We start from the raw sequence: 19375 nt of genomic DNA, 5'->3' as shown, positions 1-19375 counted from the left end.
CAGTGAGGAAGGATCTCTAGGGCCCAGAGATCCAGCATTCCTAGATTCTGTCCTCCAACCCCTCAGATTCCCTTACTTACCAAAGAAACTTTTTTAGCTTGCAGATTTTGGCTGCTGGTGGAGAGGAGGTGTTAGAAGCTGAAGTTCTCGTTTTATTTTAACAGTCACAACAGCAACAAATTTCAATGAAATAACACCCCTTATTGTTGAAGAGCTAAGTTTCCACTTAAGCATAATTTGAATTTACCAAACCTATCCACTTTCAAAAGACTCAAAATATTTCACCTTAATATTCCTTTTAAGGATTATAAAGTAGAGAAAGGGGAAAAAATAAACCACTAATATAGAGTAATAGTTTGGCAGGCAGGTGTTCTTAGTTTTATCAAAAGAATAACTAGTGAATTTAGTTTTTTTGAATACTAAAGAATGTCTTTTAAAAAGTTGTAATAGATCCTTTGGGTACTTACTGATGTAGATTAATACATTAAGTCTGGATCAAATTCCAAAATAAAGCTGATGAATACACATAATTATATCCTACCTGCCTTCAGTCAGGTTATTCATTTTCCTCAGAATTGAGCTGGAATCCATCTTTCCACTTTGTCTAATTTCACTTAAGGGGGAATGATAAGGGCCTAGAGGAATAAGCCAGTTTGTGTTACCTTTATCAACAGCCGTCTTATCTGTACAGCCACAAGTGGATTTCTTAGACCAGCACCATTCAATAGAAGTAAATGCAAGCCACGTATGTAATTTATAATTTTCTAGTTTCCGTGTTTAAAAAAATTATATGAAATTAGTTTCACAGTGTATTTTATTTAATACAGGCAAAATATTTTAACTTGAATCAGTTTTTAAATTATTGAGATATTTTGCATGCTTTCTTTTCAGTAAGTCTTCTAAATTTGCTGTGTGTTTTATACTTAGCACATCTCAGTTTGAACTAGCTACATTTTCAGTGCTCAGTAGTCCCCACATGGCTAGTAGCTACCACACTGGACAGCACAGTGTCAGCACGGTGAGTAAGGAGGCCGCTGGCGGTGCGGCTGCAGTAGCAGAGGAGGAAGGCTTTTATCTGTCAAACCGGGAGTTGGGAGTCGGAGCTTTACCCTTCAGGCTATGGGAGCCATCAACGGATCTTAGGCAGAGAAGTGTTTTTAATTTTGAATTTAATCTGGTGGTCTCAGAGAACAGAGATTCAGGAGTGGGGGCTCAAGCAAGAAGCATGCGAGAAGGCTGTTGTTGTCTGAGTAAGGAATGCTAGGAACCTAAACTAAATTACGGGAACAAAGACCGAAGGGAGCGTGTCTGAGAAGGGTAGGAGGTAAAATCTTCAGAATTTGGGGGAATTTCCTGGATCTTGGGGGGATGGAGAGGGAGTAATCTAGGATGGTTATCCAGTTTCTCCCTTGGGTAGTCGGGCCAACAGTAGTAGTGTTACCTGAAATGGAGGGAGGGCAGGTAGTGAGCGGGAGGGGAGTTCAGCATGGGGCATGCTGACTTTGATGTGTCTTTGGAACAGGCAGGTGGATAGGTCTAGTCTGGCATGTTAAGAGTTGACACAAGAGAATGTGTAGCCTTAGAAGCTAGAAAGGCTGGATAGGAACATTCAGTACTTAAGGTGCCAGTGAAAACGTCAGGCAGTAACAAGAAGGGGATGTAAGACAGAGGTAATCAAGGACAGCTTTATAGAAAAGGTGGGATTTGAGCAGAGTCTGAAAGAATGGGTGGGATTCAGAAAGTCAAAGAAGATAGAAGAGGTAGCAGAAATGTGGAGAGGTAAGAAAGTAGGAGACGTGTTTAAGCAACACTGAATAAACCTCTCCTGCTGGGCCAGGTGGGATTAGGGCTAAGATCAAAGCCGGCCTAATGCAGTTTGCACACGTTTTGTTTGGCTTGCATGGGGTTGGATCACGCTGGGTTCTAAATTTAAGGTAGGTGCCAACATTTCCGCACAAAAAAATTTCTGACTTTCCTTTAAAGTAAAAGGGGACTGGGAGATAGACTTGGCAACGTAGTGGTCCTATATGGTAATAATCAACTTAAGTATGTGCTCCCTCTCTCCAAAAAGTCGGTTTCACTCCTTAATGTTAACTTGCCTGAGTCCTGTAGACATTTGCATTTTCTGCTTTTGAGTCGAGGATGAGTAGGTAACAAAGGCACAAAGAGAAGACTAGTGAAAGGTTATGAAGGGCTTTAAAGAAAAGAATATAAATGCAGGCAGTGGGCAACTGATGAATGAGGGATTGATGAGATTAAAGTCCTATTTAGAAGGATTGTTTGGGCCAGTGTGAAAATACAGAAGTTGGGGAGGAGAGTTACCAGTTTCGAAAAGGAGAAGGCAGATATGATGGTGTTGGCATATGCAAGTGGGCCTAAAAATGCAAAATGGAAGTCTCTCAAGGGGATGTCATTCATCCCTGAAGGCTACTAGGACCACCTGGGAACATTGGGCCGTTGAACTTGCTGGGTAATTTGCTTTGCAGGCTTCTGGAATTCAGGCCAAAGTTTGGTGTAGGGAACAGTAAGTCTGATTGTTTCAAGCAATTGTTTGGATTTGTTAAAACATCTCTGTGATTTCAGAGAAAACAGTAGGAGTACAGACATGCTTTTTATCCTTACTGTGAGCACAGATGATCATTGAGAGAATGGAAGTGCTAAGATAGGGGTGACACTTAGGGGCTATGGAGCAAAGCTTATGCTAGCGGGGACTGGGCTGCAGGTTTTGTCACCCAGGATAACACCTGCCTGGTCACGCTGCCTTTTAAAACATTGTCAGGGTGTCTGGGTGGCTCAGTCTCCCTCTCCACTCCCCCTGCTTGTGCTTGAGCTCTCTCTCCCTCCCTCTCTCTGTCTAATAAATAAAGTCAGTCTTAAAAAAAAAACCCACAAAACATTGTCAGGTGGCTGTTTTACAGTCACTATTCTAGGTACGCTGTAAATTAAGGGAAAGGGTCCTTTTAAAAAGGCTAAAATTATATCTGTTTTTAAAAGATTTTATTTATTTATTTATTTATTTATTTATTTATTTATTTATTTATTTAAGAGAGACAGAGATAGAGATAGCGAGAGAGCACAAGCCAGGAGGAGGGGAAGAAGCAGGCTCCCCGCTGAGCAGGGAGCCCAATGTGGGGCTCAATCCCAGGACCCTGAGATCATGAGCCGACAGCAGACGCTTAGCCCACTGAGCTACCTAGGTGCCCCCTAAAATTAATATCTGATCATTATTAACTGTGTCAGGCACTGTTCTAAGTTCTTGACACAGATACTTTATCTTAATCCTCATAATGACTCTCCTGAGGTACTGTTGCTATCTCCATTTTGTAGATAAGGAAATTGAGGACTTAGGGGTTAAAAACTTACAAGTGGTCGCCAGGCTGATAAGGGAGGGACCCTAGACTTGGACCCAAGCTGTCTCTCTGAGAGGCTTTGCTTTGAACCGCTAAGTGCAGCGGCCTCGGTATCTATCTGTTCCGATGCCGCACAGATAGGCAGATTCGCCGGCAGGGAACCCCATGCTTTTATCCTGGAAGCCTCAGGACAGCTTATTTCAGGGGTGCCAGTTTGGTTCAGCTTCTTCTAGATGTGAAACTGCCTTAAACTGCCTTTAAGGAGAGCAGATATTGGGTCCTTAGGTGACCTTGAGAGAGCAAGTTTGTCTGGTACGTTCAAGGTATGTTCTCTTCTTTAGCTAATGGCTCAATGTTAACTAATAAAATGTGTGTTGGTAACCCTTTTTTGAACTAAGACCTCTCATAAGGAGTCTTGTTTCTTTTATGCACGCTAAATCACGTTAGCCTTGTCTTCATATGTTCTGATGAAAAACTATCACAGAAGGAATTTTATAAATATTTGGATTTGGAAGGGGGTGAGAGTCCATAACATTGTGGAGACACAAAGGCATTTTGTGTCAAAACTTGTCAGTTTTTCCTACCATATTTAGTGCCGCTTCTTTCTTTTTGGTCCACAGATGAAACATGTGAATGAAAGATTTCAAGACGGAAAAAACAAAGAGGTGGTTCTCATGTGCATTGGCATCACTTCCGGGGTTGGACGGCTGCTCTTCGGCCGGATTGCGGATTACGTGCCTGGTGTGAAGAAGGTTTATCTTCAGGTACTTTCTTGAGTCATGTTTCTCCCAGCAAAATTACCTTTATCTCCTCATGTCTCGTTATACGTATTTATTTGCTTAATTTCTTCTGTAAAACGACAAATATTTTCTGGAACCTAACTTCTACCAGCAGTTTTTCAAGGGCAAAATCGGTTATGAGTTTTGGGTTTTCAACATGGGACATTGGCGATGAACCAACCACCTTATTTGTTTTGTCCTGGAATGCCACCAAATCAGAACGTTTTTGCCCATTGCTTTTTCTAAGAAGAATGTTTCATTTTTGGCATCATCCTCATACTTGTGTGCCTTTTGCAGTATCTTGTGAAATTCAGGGGTGTGTGTTTCTTTTGAACTTCTTTATTGCAGACTGCCTTCTGGGTGTTGAGGGGTGTGCCCTAAACTAATGCTAATTCCAAGATCATACTGCCACTCATTTGACAGGCACTTAAATGACTCCTCCATGCCCGACACGGGGCTGACTTATGCAGATAAAGCATGAAAGATGATCTGTGCCCTCGGTTAGTAGCTAATGGTCTCATGGGGAGACAGATGAAACAGTGTTGCAGCACAGTGCAATAATGACTGTTCTAGATGGGTGCCCTAGAAACACAGGCACCAAACATCTGAATCACTAGTGAGGGTCTGAGCAGGCTTCCTGGGCTGGTCGGGTGTTAAGAGGTGAGTGGTCGTCAGATAGATAAGTCAGAGAAGTGTGTTCCAAGCAGAGGACACTGCATGGGCAGAGAGGTGGAGGTGTGACACAGTAGAGTATGTGTCTGGGAAACTGAGTAAAAGGAGAGAGAAAGGGAATAAAGGGAAAGCACTAAATCGACTGGCTGGAGGCAGAGGCAGGAGCCAGGTTCGGAAGAAGATGAACACTATCCTGAAACCTACCAGGAGCCACTGGAGGATTTTAACCAAGGAAGTCACATGACGTGAGCTGCATTTTACTGAGCTTCATCCAGTAACTGAAGGATGGAATGAAGTGGAGGAGGGGCAAGAGTTCAGACGGGCACGGAAGGCTACATACTGGATAGCTCTCTTTCTGTCACGTGGCCAGAATAGGCAGCGCCACAGAGACAGAAAGTGCATCCGTGGTTGCCTGGGGCCGGGGGCAGGCATTGGAGGGTAACTGCTACAGGGTATGGGGATTCTTTTGGGGATGATATAAATATTCTAAAATTAGGCAGTAGTGATGGTTGTACAGCTTTGTTAACTAAAACCCACTCATTACTTTAAAGGGGTGAATTTTATGGCAGACGAATTTATTATCTCAGTAAAGCTGTTGTTTAAAAAAAGTGGAGGCAGAGGGTCTAGTTGGAGATACTGAAGTAGTCTCGGCAGGAGGAACCAAGGCAGAAACACGGGAATCAAACAGGGCATAAAATAGGGTTCTGGGAATGAGAGTCTGACGGAGCCACCTCGGCTGGTCTGAGATCGGGGGCTCCGGTCACAGAGTGGATGGTTGTGCTGTTTCATTAAGGTCAGTAATTCAGTAATGGAGGGAGACGCTGAGTTCATTTTTGCCATTTTAAATGTGTGGTGCTTGTGGGAAATCCGGTTGGAGCTCCCGAGAGAGTCTGAGAGACTTGTGGGACTTCAGCATTCATGGGCTGTATGGAGGGAGTGGGGGACTGGGGTATACAGCGGAGAGTGAAAGGAGTGGCCAGATTGGTGGGAAAGAAGCAGGGCACAGAGTGTTTTCCGAGACAGGAGAGGTCAGCAGTGTCGGCAGCTAGTGAAAGGGCAAGCACCTTAAGGACTAAAAGGTTTCCACTGAATTTAGCAACAGAGTTTCAGTGGAGTGGCAGGTGCTAAAGCTTGATCACGATCACTGAATAAATGGCAGCTTAGACTACTTTGCCCAAAAGCTTAGCTGTGAAGGGAAGGTGAAGGGGAGCCCAGGAAGGGGGGCAGTTTGGGATTGGGGAATTGAGCATGTCTCCTCACTCTGTCGATGGGAGACAGTATGTGAGCTGGGCCTAGAAGAAGTGGGATGTGAGCACAGGAAAATGATTGGAAAAGGCATTTACTACAGATAAAGTAACTTCCATTAATTGATTTGAAATAGCAGCAGCCACCATTTATTGAGCACTTCCATGTGCCAGACAAGGAGCTCAGTGCCCCACGTGCAATCTCTGGTTTTCCTCAAACCCCCCCTCCCCTGCTGCCACCTTGAGGGCCATACTGTGCTCACTTCCACTTAAAGGTGTGAACCCTGAGGAACAGAGAGGTGGCCTCACTGGGGGTGTCTATGTGTAGGTCCCGGCAGACAGCGGCAGAAAGGAGTCTGGTCACATGATGGAAGGAAGTGTCCACAGCTGAAAGCATTTATGGTATTATGATCATTCCCCTTTTCCTAGGACCTAACTGTGGGTATTCTTTTTTTTTTTCCATTAGTTTAAATTTTGTTTCTTTTCTTTTCTTTTTTTATGTTTTTTTTATTATATTATGTTAGTCACCATACAGTACATCCCCGGTTTCCGATGTAAAGTTCGATGATTCGTTAGTTGCGTATAACACCCAGTGCACCATGCAATACGTGCCCTCCTTACTACCCATCACCAGCCTATCCCATTCCCCCACCCCCCTCCCCTCTGAAGCCCTCAGTTTGTTTCTCAGAGTCCATAGTCTCTCATGCTTCATTCCCCCTTCTGATTACCCCCCCTTTCTTTATCCCTTTCTTCCCCTACCGATCATCCTAGTTCTTATGTTCCATAGATGAGAGAAATCATATGATAATTGTCTTTCTCTGCTTGACTCATTTCACTTAGCATTATCTCCTCCAGTGCCGTCCATGTTGCAGCAAATGTTGAGAAATTGTTCTTTTTGATAGCTGAGTAATATTCCATTGTATATATGGACCACAACTTCTTAATCCAGTCATCTCTTGAAGGGCATCTCGGCTCCTTCCACAATTTAGCTATTGTGGACATTGCTGCTATGAACATTGGGGTGCATATGGCCCTTTTCTTCACTACGTCTGTATCTTTGGGGTAAATACCCAGTAGTGCAATGGCTGGGTCATAGGGTAGCTCAATTTTTAACTTTTTAAGGGACCTCCACACTGTTTTCCAGAGTGGCTGTACCAACTTGCATTCCCACCAACAATGTAGGAGGGATCCCCTTTCTCCACATCCTCTCCAGCAATTGTTGTTTCTTGCCTTGTCAATTTTTGCCATTCTAACTGGCGTAAGGTGGTATCTTAGTGTGTTTTGATTTGAATTTCCCTGATGGCTAATGATTTTGAACACTTTTTCATGTGTCTGTTAGCCATTTGTATGTCATCATTGGAAAAGTGTCTGTTCATATCTTCTGCCCATTTTATGATTTATTTGTTTCTCGTGTATTGCGTTTGAGAAGTTCTTTGTAGATCTTGGATACCAGTCTTTTATCTGTAGCGTCATTTGCAAATATATTCTCCCATTCCATGGGCTGCCTCTTAGTTTTTTTGACTGTTTCCTTGGCTGTGCAGAAGCTTTTTATCTTGATGAAGTCCCACAAGTTCATTTTATCTTTTGCTTCTCTTGCCTTTGGGGATGTGTCATGAAAAAGGTTGCTTTGGCTGATGTCGTAGATGTTGCTGCCTATGTTCTCCTCTAGGATTTTGATGGATTCCTGTCTCACATCGAGGTCTTTCATCCATTTGGAGTTTATTTTTGTGTATGGTGTGAGAGAGTGGTCAAGTTATTCTTTTGCATGTAGCTGTCCAATTTTCCCAGCACCAGTTATTGAAGAGACTGTCTTTTTTCCACCGGCTGTTTTTTCCTGCTTTATCAAAGATTAGTTGCCCAAAGAGCCGAGGATCCATTTCTGGGTTCTCTATTCTGTTCCATTGGTCTATGTGTCTATTTTTGTGCCAGTACCATGCTGTCTTTGTGATCACAGCTTTGTAGTACAGCTTGAAATCCGGCATTGTGATGCCCCCAGCTTTGTTTTTCCTTTTCAACAGTTCCTTGGCGATTCGGGGCCTTTTCTGTTTCCATACAAATTTAAGGACTATTTGTTCCAGTTCTTTGAAAAATGTCCTCTGTATTTTGATCGGGATAGCATTGAAAGTGTAGATTGCTCTGGGTAGCATGGACATTTTAACTATGTTAATTCTTCCAATCCATGATCATGGAATATTTTTCCATCTTTTTGTGTCTTCCTCAATGTCTTTCAAGAGTGATTTATAATTTCTAGAATATAGATCCTTTATGTCTCTGGTTAAGTTAATTCCAAGGTAACGTATGGTTTTTGGTGCTATTGTAAATGCGATAGATTCCCTAATTTCTCTTTCTTCAGTCTCATTATTCGTGTATAGAAATGCAACTGATTTCTGAGCATTGATTTTGTATCCCGCCACATTACTGAATTGCTCTATAACTTCTAATAGTTTGGGAGTTGATTCTTTTGGGTTTTCCATATAGAGTATCATGTCATCCGCGAAGAGACATTTTGACTACTTCTTTGCTGATTTGGATACCTTTTATCCCTTTTTGTTGTCTGATTGCTGTTGCAAGGACTTCTAGTACTATGTTGAATAATAGTGGCGAGAGTGGGCAGCCTTGTCGTGTTCCTGATTTTAAGGGAAAGGCTTCCAGTTTTTCCCCATTGAGAATGATATTTGCTGTAGGCTTTTCATAGATGGTTTTTATGAGATTGAGGAATGTACCTTCTATCCCTACACTCTGAAGGGTTTTAATCAGGAAAGGATGCTATATTTTGTCAAATGCTTTTTCTGCATCTGTTGAGAGAATCATATGAGTTTTGAATTTTTCATTCTGGATAAAATCTAAGACGCTGATAGATTTGCGAATGTTGAACCACCCTTGCATCCCAGGGATGAATCCCACTTGGTCATGATGGATAATCCTTTTAATGTACTGTTGGATTCTATTAGCCAGGATCTTGTTGAGGATTTTGGCGTCCATGTTCATTAGGGAAATCGGTCTGTAATTCTCCTTTTTGATGGGGTCTTTGCCTGGTTTGGGGATCAAGGTAATATTGGCCTCATAGAATGAGTTTGGTAGCTTTCCTTCTTTTTTTTTTTTTTTTTTTTTTAAAGATTTTATTTATTTATCTGACAGAGATAGAGACAGCCAGCGAGAGAGGGAACACAAGCAGGGGGAGTGGGAGAGGAAGAAGCAGGCTCCCAGTGGAGAAGCCTGATGCGGGGCTCGATCCCAGAACGCCGGGATCACGCCCTGAGCCGAAGGCAGACGCTTTAACCGCTGTGCCACCCAGGCGCCCTGGTAGCTTTCCTTCTGTTTCTATTTTTTGAAATAGCTTTAGGAGAATAGGTATTATTTCTTCTTTGAATGTTTGGTAGAATTCCCCAGGAAAACCTTATCCGGGCCTGGAGTTTCGTTTTTTGGAAGATTGTTTATCACTGACTCAATCTCTTCATAATTAATTGGCCTGTTTAAAAAATCAATTTCTTCCTGTTTCAGTCTTGGTAGTTTATAGGTTTCCAGGAAGGCCTCCATCTCTTCCAGATTGCTTAACTTATTGGCATAAAGCTGTTGATAAAAGTTTCTAATAATCCTTCCAATTTCATTGGTGTTGGTTGTGACCTCTCCTTTTTCATTCATAATTTTATTAATTTGGGTCCTTTCTCTATTCTTTTGGATAAGTCTTGCCAGTGGTCTGTCAATTTTATTGATTCTCTCAAAGAACCAGCTTCTAGTTCTGTTGATCTGCTCTACTGTACTCCTGGTTTCTAATTCATTGATTTCTGCTCTAATCTTGGTCAACTGCTTCCTCGTACGTGGATTAGGTCTGTCCCTCTGTTGCTGTTCCAGCTTCTTGAGGTGAGAATATAAAAACTGCAATTTAGATTTTTCTATTCTTTTTCTTTTTTAAGATTTTATTTATTTATTCGACAGAGATAGAGACAGCCAGCGAGAGAGGGAACACAAGCAGGGGGAGTGGGAGAGGAAGAAGCAGGCTCATAGCGGAGAAGCCTGATGTGGGGCTCGATCCCATAACGCCAGGACCACGCCCTGAGCCGAAGGCAGACGCTTAACCGCTGTGCCACCCAGGTGGCCCAGATTTTTCTGTTCTTTTGAGTGAGGCTTGGATGGCTATGTATTTCCCCCTTAGGACTGCCTTTGCAGTATCCCATAGGTTTTGGACCGTTGTGTTTTCATTCTCGTTGGTCTCCATAAATTGTTTAAATTGATTTTTGATTTCCTGGTTTATCGAATCATTCCTGAGCGGGATGGTTCTTAGTCTCCAAGTGTTTGAGTTTCTTCCAAATTTTTCCTTGTGGTTGAGTGCCAATTTCAAAGCGTTGTGGTCTGAGAATATGCAGGGAATAATTTCAGTCTTTTGGTATCGGTTGAGACCTGTTTTGTGTCCCAGGACATGGTCTATTCTTGAGAATGTTCCATGGGCATTAGAATAGAATGGGTATTCTTTGGTTCTGGGGTGTAGTGTTCTATATATATCTATGAGGTCCAGCTCGTCGAGTATGGCATTCAAAGCACTTGTTTCTTTGTCGATTTTTTGCCAGGGTGTTCTGTCTATTTCTGATAGTGGAGTGTTGAGGTCCCCTACTATTAACGTATTTTTATCTATATGTCTCTTTATTCTGGTTAAGAGTTGGTTTGTGTATCTTGCTGCTTCCCTGTTGGGGGCATATATATTTATAATTGTCATCCCCACTTGTTGGATACATCCTTTAAGAATAATATAGTGCCCTTCTGTGTCTCTAACTATAGTCTTTAGTTTAAAATCCAATCTGTTTGATATGAGAATTGCTACCCCAGCTTTCTTTTGAGGTCCATTGGCATGAAAGATGGTATTCCATCCCTTTACTTTCAGTCTGAATGCATATTTAGGTTCAAAATGAGTCTCTTGTAGATAGCAAATGGATGGGTCATGTCTTTTTATCTGATCTGCAACCCTGTGGCATTATGGGAGCATTTAGGCCATTTACATTGAGACTGAATATTGAGAGATATGATTTTAATGATGCCATGTTGCCAGTAAAGTCTTTGTTTCTGTCGGTTGTGACTTTCTGTTCTGTATCACTCTTGGGGCCTTTTTACCTTTATAGAACCCCCCTTAATATCTCCTGTAGGGCTGGTTTCATGGTTACGAAATTGGTCAATGAATGGCAATCCTGGGAAGTGTTTATTTCTCCATCAATTCTGAATGACAGCCTTGCTGGATAAAGGATCCTCGGCTGCGTGTTTTTCTCTGGAAGAGCTTTAAAAATGCCCCCCCCCACGCTTTTTCTCATTCCAGGTCTGTGTAGACAGGTCTGATGTAATTCTGATACCTTTGCCTTGGTACGTGAGAAATTTCTTTGCCCTGGCCGCTTTCAATACTGTATCCTTGGATCTAATATTTGCGAATTGCTCTATGACGTGACGTGGCGTAGGTTTGTCGTGGTTGAGCTTGGGAGGGGTCCTCTCTGCCTCTTGGACATGAATGTTTGTTTCCCTTGCTAGATTAGGGAAGTTTTCAGCTACAATTTGTTCAAATATCTCTTCTAGACCTCTGTTTTTCTCCACCCCCTCGGGGATGCCGATGATTCTGACATTGGAACGTTTCATTGAGTCAGTAATCTCCCATAATCTACATTCATGAGTGTGGATTTTTTTGAGTCCAGATTCTATTTTAGCTTTCTCTTCTACTAACCCATCCTCCAATTCGCTGATATGTTCTTCTGCCTTATTCACCCTGGCCATCAGAGCCTCTAGTTTTGACTGCATTTGGCTCATAGAATTTTTTTTTTAATGATTTTTTATTATATTATGTTAGTCACCATACAGTACATCCCCAGTTTCCAATGTAAGGCTCGATGATTCATTAGTTGTGTATAACACCCAGTGTACCATGCAATACGTGCCCTCCTTACTACCCATCACCGGTCTATCCCATTCCCCCACTCTCCTCCCCTCTGAGGTCCTCAGTTTGTTTCTCATAGTCCATAGTCTCTCATGTTTCATTCCCCCTTCTGATTACCTCCCCATTCTATATCCCTTTCTTCCCCTACCGATCTTCCTAGTTCTTATGTTCCATAGATGAGAGAAATCATATGATAATTGTCTTTCTCTGCTTGACTCATTTCACTTAGCATTATCTCCTCCAGTGCCGTCCATGTTGTAGCAAATGTTGAGAACTCGTTCTTTCTGATAGCTGAGTAATATTCCATTGTATATATGGACCACAACTTCTTAATCCAGTCATCTCTTGAAGGGCATCTCGGCTCCTTCCATGATTTAGCTATTGTGGACATTGCTGCTATGAACATTGGGGTGCATATGGCCCTTTTCTTCACTACGTCTGTATCTTTGGGGTAAATACCCAGTAGTGCAATGGCTGGATCATAGGGTAGCTCAATTTTTAACTTTTTAAGGGACCTCCACACTGTTTTCCAGAGTGGCTGTACCAACTTGCATTCCCAACAATGTAGGAGGGATCCCCTTTCTCCACATCCTCTCCAACAATTGTTTCTTGCCTTGTCTATTTTTGCCATTCTAACTGGCGTAAGGTGGTATCTCAGTGTGGTTTTGATTTGAATTTCCTTGATGGCTAATGATTTTGAACATTTTTTCATGTGTCTGTTAGCCATTTGTATGTCATCATTGGAAAAGTGTCTGTTCATATCTTCTGCCCATTTTTTGATTTGTTTATTTGTTTCTCGTGTATTGAGTTTGAGAAGTTCTTTGTAGATCTTGGATACCAGTCCTTTATCTGTAGTGTCATTTGCAAATATATTCTCCCATTCCGTGGGCTGCCTCTTAGTTTTTCTGACAGCTCATAGAATTTTTAATTTCTGCCAGATTCGCTCTCATTTCCACCCTTAGAGATTCTATATTCTCATTAACATTTTCGTTAATACTTTTTTCAAGTCTACACATCATCTTGACCATTGTTACTCTGAATTCCATTTCTGATAATTTGGTTATATCAACATCCATTAGTTCTGTGGCAGAGGCCACAGACTCATTGTCTTTTCTTTGCTGGGGGGGACTTCTCCTTCTCGTCATTCTGATGAGGAGACGTTGCGGGGTTGTCCAGAGCCCAAATTATTGACCGGGACCCAGGCCATGTGCTTGTTTTATAGGGATCTTAGGGATGTGGGCTTCTTGATTTTTCAGACTGCCTTCTGGGGGAGGGGTCTGCCGCGCCAATACTCAGGCAACCCTGTTGGGTGGAGTCTCCGTGTCCCCTGCGAGGGGGGATGGGGGTGGGCACACTGTGAGCCGGTCTTTCCAGGCTTTTGTTCTCTGGCAGCTTTCTCTGGAGGTTTGCTGTGCCTCTTCTGAGAGTCAGAGCAGCAGGGCCGAATCTCAGACTCTGTCTCAGAACAAAGGGATCGCGGACTGTTCTCCACTGATGTTCTGGCCACTTTAACTCTGTTACTGTTGGTGCTGCTCAAGCCTGCAGCGTCCCGGGATGTGCGTCCCACACCCGGCGTCCCAGCCCTCACTTCCAGGGCTGGCGCGTCTCTGTCCTTTGTGTTTCTAACACCACCAGCTGCCAGCTGCCAGCTGCGCCCCGTGCGCTCCGGAGTTCCCGATCTCAGTCTGGTTCCAGTGAGCACACCGGAGCTCCGTTTCAGTCTGGCGGCGCGCATTCCCCGGCTCACGGTCCCAGTCTGCTCTCTCACAGGTGCCGGTCCACCGTGCAGGTGGCCACCACTTCCCGGCACCCGAACATGGCGGCTCCCTCCCCCTTCTGTTTATCTTCCGATATCTGTGCGTGGTTTCATGGCTCCCTGCTTCGTACCTCAATACTCAGCACTGGAGATGTTCATTTGTAGAGATCCAGATGTATCTTCCTGCGTCTCAGGCTGATCCTGTGGATGTTCAGGCTGGTCTGGTACCTATCCAGCTCGACTCAGGGGACTGGCTGAAAAAGGGGTCCCCTACTCCTCTGCCATCTTAACTCCTCCTCTAACTGTGGGTATTCTTGTGCAATAGTTGGTCTTGTTCTCAAGGGTCAGGAGAGCCCTCTTCTGGACACTTGGTGCATTACAGACTTTCTGCTTCCTTTCCTTCTTTCCAAAGATTGTGTCTACTGTGCTTCAGCCTAGACCTTGGCGGGGTGATACACACAAGACACGCCTGGCCCCTGAGTTCCTGGAACAACACTGGGGGCAGGAGAAATGAAGATCTCAAGAAGACAGGGAGGGTGACATGGAAAGAGGTTGGAAAGCTAGGAAGGCTGGATTATACAGGGCCTTAAAAGCCAAAATGAAGAGATTTTACTTTAAGTGTAGTTGGTCTTTGTTGGAGAATGACGTGGTCTGATTTCACTTTTTTTTTTTTAAGATGTATTTATTTGAGGAGGGAGAGGGAGAGAATCTCAAGCAGACTCCCCACTAAGCATGGAGCCTGACATAGGGCTTGATCTCACGACCCTGAGATCATGACCTGAGCTAAAATCAAGAGTCAGGTGCCCCCGATTTCACATTTTTAAAATATTTTTTTTAAAAAGATTTTATTTATTTATTTGAGAGAGAGAGCATGAGCAGGGGGAGGGACAGAGAGAGAAGCAGACTCTTAGCTGAGCAGGGAGCCCGACATGGGGCTCGATCCTGGGACCCCGGGATCATGACCTGAGCCGAAGACAGATGCTCAACCAACTGAGCCACCCAGGCATCCCCCAATTTCACATTTTAAAGTCACTGTGGTCGTTTGCGGAGGAGAGATTTCTGCGATGGAAGCTGTAATCCATTCTCCACAGTAGCGTATGCTGAGTCACAAGTGAGAGGACTGCATTTCGAGAGACCTGTGAAGGAGAAAGAAGGCCTTCACTGTGTCCTGTAGCTGTGGGGAGCCACCAGTGGGCCCCTCCTGTGAACACAGTGGCACAGGAGTCAATACAGGCCTAACCCATATGGCTACTGGACTCGCTCCTTTGTGTCACTCCCCTCCTCTGTCTGTCCTTTTTCCTGGCTTCCGTGCCCAACTCCCAACCATTCATGTGGTTTTTGATTCTTGGCTGTCCTCTGCTGCATCCAGCTCCAGCTCTGCCTGGTTGCTTATTCCCCTTTCTTGGCCTCGCTGGCTGTCTGCCTTTTGGCCTAGCCTTTAAGAGTTGGGAGTGCTCCCACTGCTTACCTTCCTTACCTTCTTGTCATTGGTGGTGCACACATACCCGCTCCCTGCTTTTGTCTGTTATAGCCCAACCTCACAGGGCTGTGACAGTTCTCTCCCCTCCCTGTCTCCCAGCAGCTGGGCACAGAACACACTTCACAGCCTCCTGCATGGTCTAATTTCTGGTCACAGTCATCTTGGGTCTGGGAGGCTGCAGAGCAGAAAAGCACAGGCTCTGGAGTGAGACATGAGTTCACCCCAGTTCTTGTCACCAGCTGTCTCCAAAACAGGCAGAGGGCTGCTGGTAAGCATTCATGGTGAGAACTTATGTAGTGTCGGCCCAGAGTGCATGATTAATAAATCCTTCCTTTGATTATGTTTTAATATTCTATCAAATACTGAAGCAGATCCTGATTTGGAACAGATCTCAAGAAAGAAGACCTTGGTTATCCTGGACTAGAGATCTTTGCTTATAATTCTTTTTTTTAAGTAATCTGTATACCCACCGTGGGGCTCAGACTCACAACCCTGAGATGAGGAGTCGCATGTTCCACCAAGTGAGCCAGCCAGGCACCCCAGAGACCTCTGCCTATAGATGGACTCCTCAACTCTTTGCTTGAAGTCTCACACTTTTGCTTCAGAGTTCCGAATGTAAACTCTATCAAGGTCCTGGTTTCCAGGTATTTTCAGCCCAACCTTTTAAAATGCTGAGCAAAGAGATGAGTGAACTGCATTAAATGGAATAATAATGGTTAAAGGCTTTCTGCTCTGGGTTCCTAGCTGGAAAAGTCTGGAAACTTTATATTGAATAAATTTGTAGGAGCAACACTTGAATCGAAGTGTGGCCAGTTGTGCATCTGCCTCTGAAAATGCCTTTTGCTTTTTCAGGTGCAGCTCATTTTTCTTCCTGAGCTATACTTTGATTCCTGAGCAAAACTTACACTGACATTTCTCCAAGAATGTTCTCTCTGTGATAGAAATGGGGAAGGATAATAGCAAAAAAAAAAAAAAAAAAAAAAAAACCCAAAACAACCCAATTTTTTTGTTCTTATGTAGGTAAACTAACTCAAGCAAGGGGTTCTATAACAGAACCTATTATATTGTGACAGAAGATATTTCCTTGGATGATTTTAAGAAAACAAAAGCAAGAAATACATCTCAACTGTCAATGCCTTATTAAAAGTCAGTGCCAGAGACTAGAAGAGAATTAGGGACCTTTGAATACCTCATTTAAATCTAATCAGAGCTGCTGTGTTTGAGGAGGGGAAAGAAGATTGTAGTAATACTAAATTTATTTCTCTTTCAAACTGGAGCCCAGTATTTACAAATCAATATTTGATGTATGGATCAATATTTATTTGGGGAATTGATGAAGTACAGAAACTCCCATATGAACGGTTCGCTAGCTATTTTCTGAGAGATGCTAAAGGATAAATGTGTAAATGCCTATGAACTCAATTCTTAAGGAAAAACCAAGAAATTTTAGTTTTAAATAACAGATTCTATTTAAGTTATTAAAACTTAACAATTTTGAATAAAAACTAATAATTATTGTCAAATAATTGAAAAAATATAGTTAATATAGTTTGAACTGAGGCGAACTTGTAGTCAGGAAAAGTATTAAGAAATTATAAGCTCAAATACATAATAATAAATTTGAAACTTTTTTTTTTTAGAGAGGCGGGGAGGGGCAGGGGAGAGAAAGAATCTTTTTGTTTTTTAAGATTTTATCTATTTATTTGACAGAGAGAGAGTGACAGCCAGCAAGAGAGGGAACACAGGCAGGGGGAGTGGGAGAGGAAGAAGCAGGCTCCCAGCGGAGGAGCCCGATGTGGGGCTCGATCCCAGGACCCTGGGATCAGGCCCTGAGCCGAAGGCAGATGCTTAACAACTGAGCCACCCAGGCGCCCCAGAAAGAGGGAATCTTAAGCAGACTTTACACTTAGTGCAGAGCCCGATGCAGGGCTGGATCTCATGACCCTGAGATCAAAACTTGAGCCAAAATCAAGAGTTGGATGCGTAACTGACTGAGCCACCTAGACACCCTTAAATTTGAAACTCTTAAATGAATTATTTTTCACAAAACTAACCAAAGAACAAAAATTGAAAGGGACCAAAAATGTATAGAAAAGTCAGAATAACTACCAGAGGTAAAGCGCCTGGGTCTCATGTTATATAAATTTGTCCAAGAAAAACATTCATTTATTGAACACAATTGACTTTGTGCCAAGTAGTGTGCTAGGCTTTCAGTAATTCACTCTGGTTCTCTTATCTTGGGAGAGATTTTTACTGAACAAAATAGTAAAAGAATAGGAAACATATTCAAAGAAAAAAATATTCTTGAAAGCTAACCTAGTATAGTTACAGTGGCATGGTTGGGAATGTTTGATCGGTGGCTTTACCAATTAAATCCATTGAATGTGGCCCCACAGTGTCCTGAAGTTTTATTCTAGATTCTCTGGAGTTTGTGATAATAGGTAAGTTTCTAAGATTCAAATGACTTTCCATGTTTATCTCTTTTTATATTTGTATGTAGAGTTAAAAATGTATGTATAATTTAGGCTATTAAAGTATAGTTAGTTTATCAATGACAGTACTCCTGAAATCTTTACCTACTTGTGAATTTCAAACCACTTTCTACATTTTGATTTATTTTTAGATCTTTTTGTGTAGATAGGAAACATCTACACAAACCTTTTTACTTGCTCAAGGTCACAGAGAGCTGGAACCTGGTCTTGTTCCTCTGAACCTTAGTTCTTTCCAACCTACCAGGCTGCAAGCCCACTAATTACCCATGCAAAGAAATTATGCATGTGTTTTCATTGAAGTTGGGTTGGAGAAAATGTTGAAGTAGAAAATAAAAACGTGCCCCTGGGTGGCTTAGTCAGTTAAGTGTCTGCCTTCTGCTTAGGTCGTAAGCCCTGTGATAGGCTCCCTGCTCAGCGGGGAACCTGCTTCTCCCTCTTCTTCTTCTTCTGCCCCTCCCCCCGCTCTCTCTCTCTCTCTCTTTTTCTCACAAATGAATAAAAAAAATTCAACAAAGAAAAAGAAAAAAAAAATCAGGAGAATGGGAGATTGTGTTCTTTAGAAAATGTGAAGTGCCAGACTTACTTTTCAAATAACTAACTCAGAGTCTTAAACTAATAATTATATCATAAAGTCAGATTTTAATAATAAAGAAGAAAAATTTACTCAGCTGTATTGTATGTTGGTGTCAAAAAGAGATCTAACCTGGAGTTTGAAACTTTTTTCAAGAGCATGTTTCTTCATTGTTAAAATGTCTATCCTGCCCAGAGCAATTTACACTTTCAATGCCATCCCTATTAAAATACAATTGGGCATTTTTAAAGAGCTGGAACAAACAATTCTAAAATTTGTATGGAACCAGAAAAGACCCCGAATCGCCAAGGGAATGGTGAAAAAAAAAAAAAACAAAGCTGGGGGCATCATGGTGCCTGACTTCAAGCTATATTACAAAGTTGTGATCACCAAGACAGCATGGTATCGGCACGAAAACAGACACACTGACCAATGGAACAGAATAGAGACTCCAGAAATGGACCTTCAACTCTATTGTCAACTAATCTTTGACAAATCAGGAAAAAATATCCAATGGAATAAAGACAGTCTCTTTAAGAAGTGGTGCTGGGAAAATTGGACAGCTACATACAGAAGACTGAAACTCGACCATTCTCTTAACACCATACACAAAGATAAACTCAAAAGGGATGAAAGACCTCAGTGTGAGAGAGGAATCCATCAAAATCCTAGAGGAGAACATAGGCAGTAACCTCTTCAACATCGGCCACAGTAACTTCTTTCAAGACACATCTCCAAAGGCAAGGGAAACAAAAGCAAAAATGAACTTTTGGGACTTCATCGAGATAAAAGCTTCTGCACACCTAAGGAAACAGTCCACAAAACTAAGAGGCACCCCACGGAATGGGAGAAGGTATTTGCAAATGACATTACAGATTAAGGGCTGATATCCAAGATCTATAAAGAACCTCTCAAACTCAACACTCAAAAAAAAAAAACAAAAAAAAACTCCTTCAAAAAATGGGCAGAAGACATCAACAGACACTTCTCCAAAGAAGACATACAAATGGCTAACAGACACACAAAAAGATGCTCAACATCACTGGCCATCAGGGAAGTACAAATCAAAACCACAATGTGATACCACCTTACACCAATTAGAATGGCAAAAACTAACAAAATA

At 42.5% G+C, this 19375-nt stretch overlaps 1 protein-coding gene across 2 annotated transcripts in view; it reads left to right on the top strand.

Annotated features, from left to right (window-relative positions):
- The window catches only part of SLC16A10 (solute carrier family 16 member 10), a 125419-nt gene that overhangs the window by 92437 nt on the left and 13607 nt on the right, over window positions 1-19375 (top strand). For both annotated transcript variants that reach the window (XM_026511632.4, XM_026511633.4), the window contains exon 4: window positions 3971-4114. In XM_026511632.4, the coding sequence (XP_026367417.1) occupies window positions 3971-4114 (144 nt within the window). The remainder of the gene's footprint in view (window positions 1-3970; window positions 4115-19375) is intronic.

The sequence above is a fragment of the Ursus arctos genome, unplaced genomic scaffold (assembly GCF_023065955.2).
Source record: "Ursus arctos isolate Adak ecotype North America unplaced genomic scaffold, UrsArc2.0 scaffold_13, whole genome shotgun sequence".
Classification (NCBI taxonomy): domain Eukaryota; kingdom Metazoa; phylum Chordata; class Mammalia; order Carnivora; family Ursidae; genus Ursus; species Ursus arctos.
Note: the sequence above shows the minus strand (reverse complement) of the source record. Positions and strands in the feature narration are given on the sequence as shown.